This window comes from Phalangium opilio, unplaced genomic scaffold (assembly GCF_054372755.1).
Source record: "Phalangium opilio isolate 3A_F unplaced genomic scaffold, DU_Popi_V2 ptg000056l_1, whole genome shotgun sequence".
Taxonomy (NCBI): domain Eukaryota; kingdom Metazoa; phylum Arthropoda; class Arachnida; order Opiliones; family Phalangiidae; genus Phalangium; species Phalangium opilio.
The window spans coordinates 1,106,259-1,107,912 of NW_028324175.1; the positions used below are offsets into that span (position 1 = coordinate 1,106,259).

At 43.6% G+C, this 1,654-nt stretch overlaps 1 protein-coding gene across 1 annotated transcript; it reads left to right on the forward strand.

The window, feature by feature from the left end:
* The first annotated feature begins 219 nt into the window (after positions 1-219).
* On the forward strand, positions 220-1,358 carry LOC149667671 (uncharacterized). The gene is made up of 4 exons (XM_089841283.1): positions 220-382; positions 438-662; positions 726-947; positions 1,008-1,358. Coding segments are annotated over exons 1-4 (657 nt in total). The 5' UTR covers positions 220-380; the 3' UTR covers positions 1,216-1,358.
* Positions 1,359-1,654: the final 296 nt, after the last annotated feature.

Genomic DNA, 1,654 nt, shown 5'->3' on the forward strand with positions numbered 1-1,654 from the left:
GAATGTGACCGCGTCTAGACTTGTTTTTATTAATGTATTGAAAGCTAGGGTACATGGAAATCGGCTAGGAATGTGTTATTATCGTTAGAAATCATTTGAAGTCTGGGTCAAATTCTTGTTTGATTTTTAGGATTGTGAGAGGGTCTAGACTTTTATTATTTTGGGGTCTCGTTTGCTTCAATAACAACTTTTGAATATTGGAAAGATCATAAGGTTTTTGTATTGGGGTATATAGAAAGAGCGTCGGAGACTAAAAGAACCCCCCCGGTTTCTCCATGGTTTCTATAAATACGGCAATTTACCCAATACAAAAATCACTCTCAGCCTAAACACTGACGAACCACTACTACTAAGACTAAATCCTGCACCAAACTTTCAACATGTGAGTATAATGTTTTTTCTCCTGAAACCATAGAATAAGTTTTTTTGTTATTTAGGGCACCCAACCCTTTACCGTTTGGGAATGAGGTATTTGAATTCCTAAACCCACCTGTCCAAGATGAACCTTTGGAAGAAGAGCCTTTTCCTCTAGCTGAACTAGAGGAAGTGGTGGTGGAAGGAGGGGAGGAGGGAGGGGAGGAGGAATGGGAGAATGAGGAATTGGATGAGGAATTGGATGAGGATGATGAAGATCCTACGCCATTGGATTGCAACATCCAACGGTAAACATTCCATGTTTTCTCCTATTTTTTAGTAGCTATATTTCCTCCATAAAATTTGATCAGGATCTTAGCCCAGATCCGTCAGGAGGCCGAGGAAGAAGAATGGCTTGCCAACAACGAAGTACGCCCGGCCATCGAACAAGTGTACTCGGTCGAGACAAATTATGTTATCGAAGCCCTGGGTCAAACCCTGTTGGGTTTCATGGTATTCCCTGTAGAGCCCCTAGAGGGGGCACCCCTAGTCGAGGAACAGCCCTTAAACATAGCTAACTGTTATTCCGGCTTGTAAGTTATATAGTTTTTTTTCTTTTTTAAGACCATTTCTAATTTCTTTTTTCTTTACAGTCTCAATACGGCCATCTTAAAGTTTTTTAAAAGGAGAGCCCGAATATACAGGGAATCCGAAGGGGAGGTTGATGCTGACGGCGTGATTGACGCCGCGTCCGTTCGGACAGCAACCGAGCACGATATACGTCGGGCGAAACTGTTCCTCGACAAAGTCGCCTACGGGGTGCTCGCCCAACAGATGGTAGATCTAGGGCTTTTTCGATAACATAAATATCCGCGTCTCGGGGGGCTATTCAATTTCCCGCCCCTAGCCCCCAAAGGTAAGAAACCGTTTTTGTATATTATAAGGGGGGGGGGTAAAGAGTGTCTGGGTTTCAACGGTCCCCCTCCATACTATATATACGGAGATTTTCCCAATACTAAAATCATTCTCGCTTTAGCTTCGACCAGAACATCATCCACCATTATCATGTGAGCATACTGTTTTTTTTTCTGAAATCGTGGAAAGACTAACTTTTGAACTTAATAGGGCGTACAGTCATATTGACGATGTTCTTTTATACACGGACGACGAGGAGGACCCGAGACAAAATTTTTACGAGTGGCAACAGCGTCAGCCACCCCCACATCAACAGCGTCAGCCACCCCCACATCAACCCCAGGAAAACCCGCCGAGAGTAAATGAACATCTGCCAAATGATTGC

Bases quoted from the DNA above. Each gene is read 5' to 3' on its own strand.
- LOC149667671 (XM_089841283.1), top strand. The intron at 663-725 runs GTAAACATTCCA...AAATTTGATCAG, and splicing joins TTGGATTGCAACATCCAACG to GATCTTAGCCCAGATCCGTC. The intron at 948-1,007 runs GTAAGTTATATA...TTTTCTTTACAG, and splicing joins GCTAACTGTTATTCCGGCTT to TCTCAATACGGCCATCTTAA.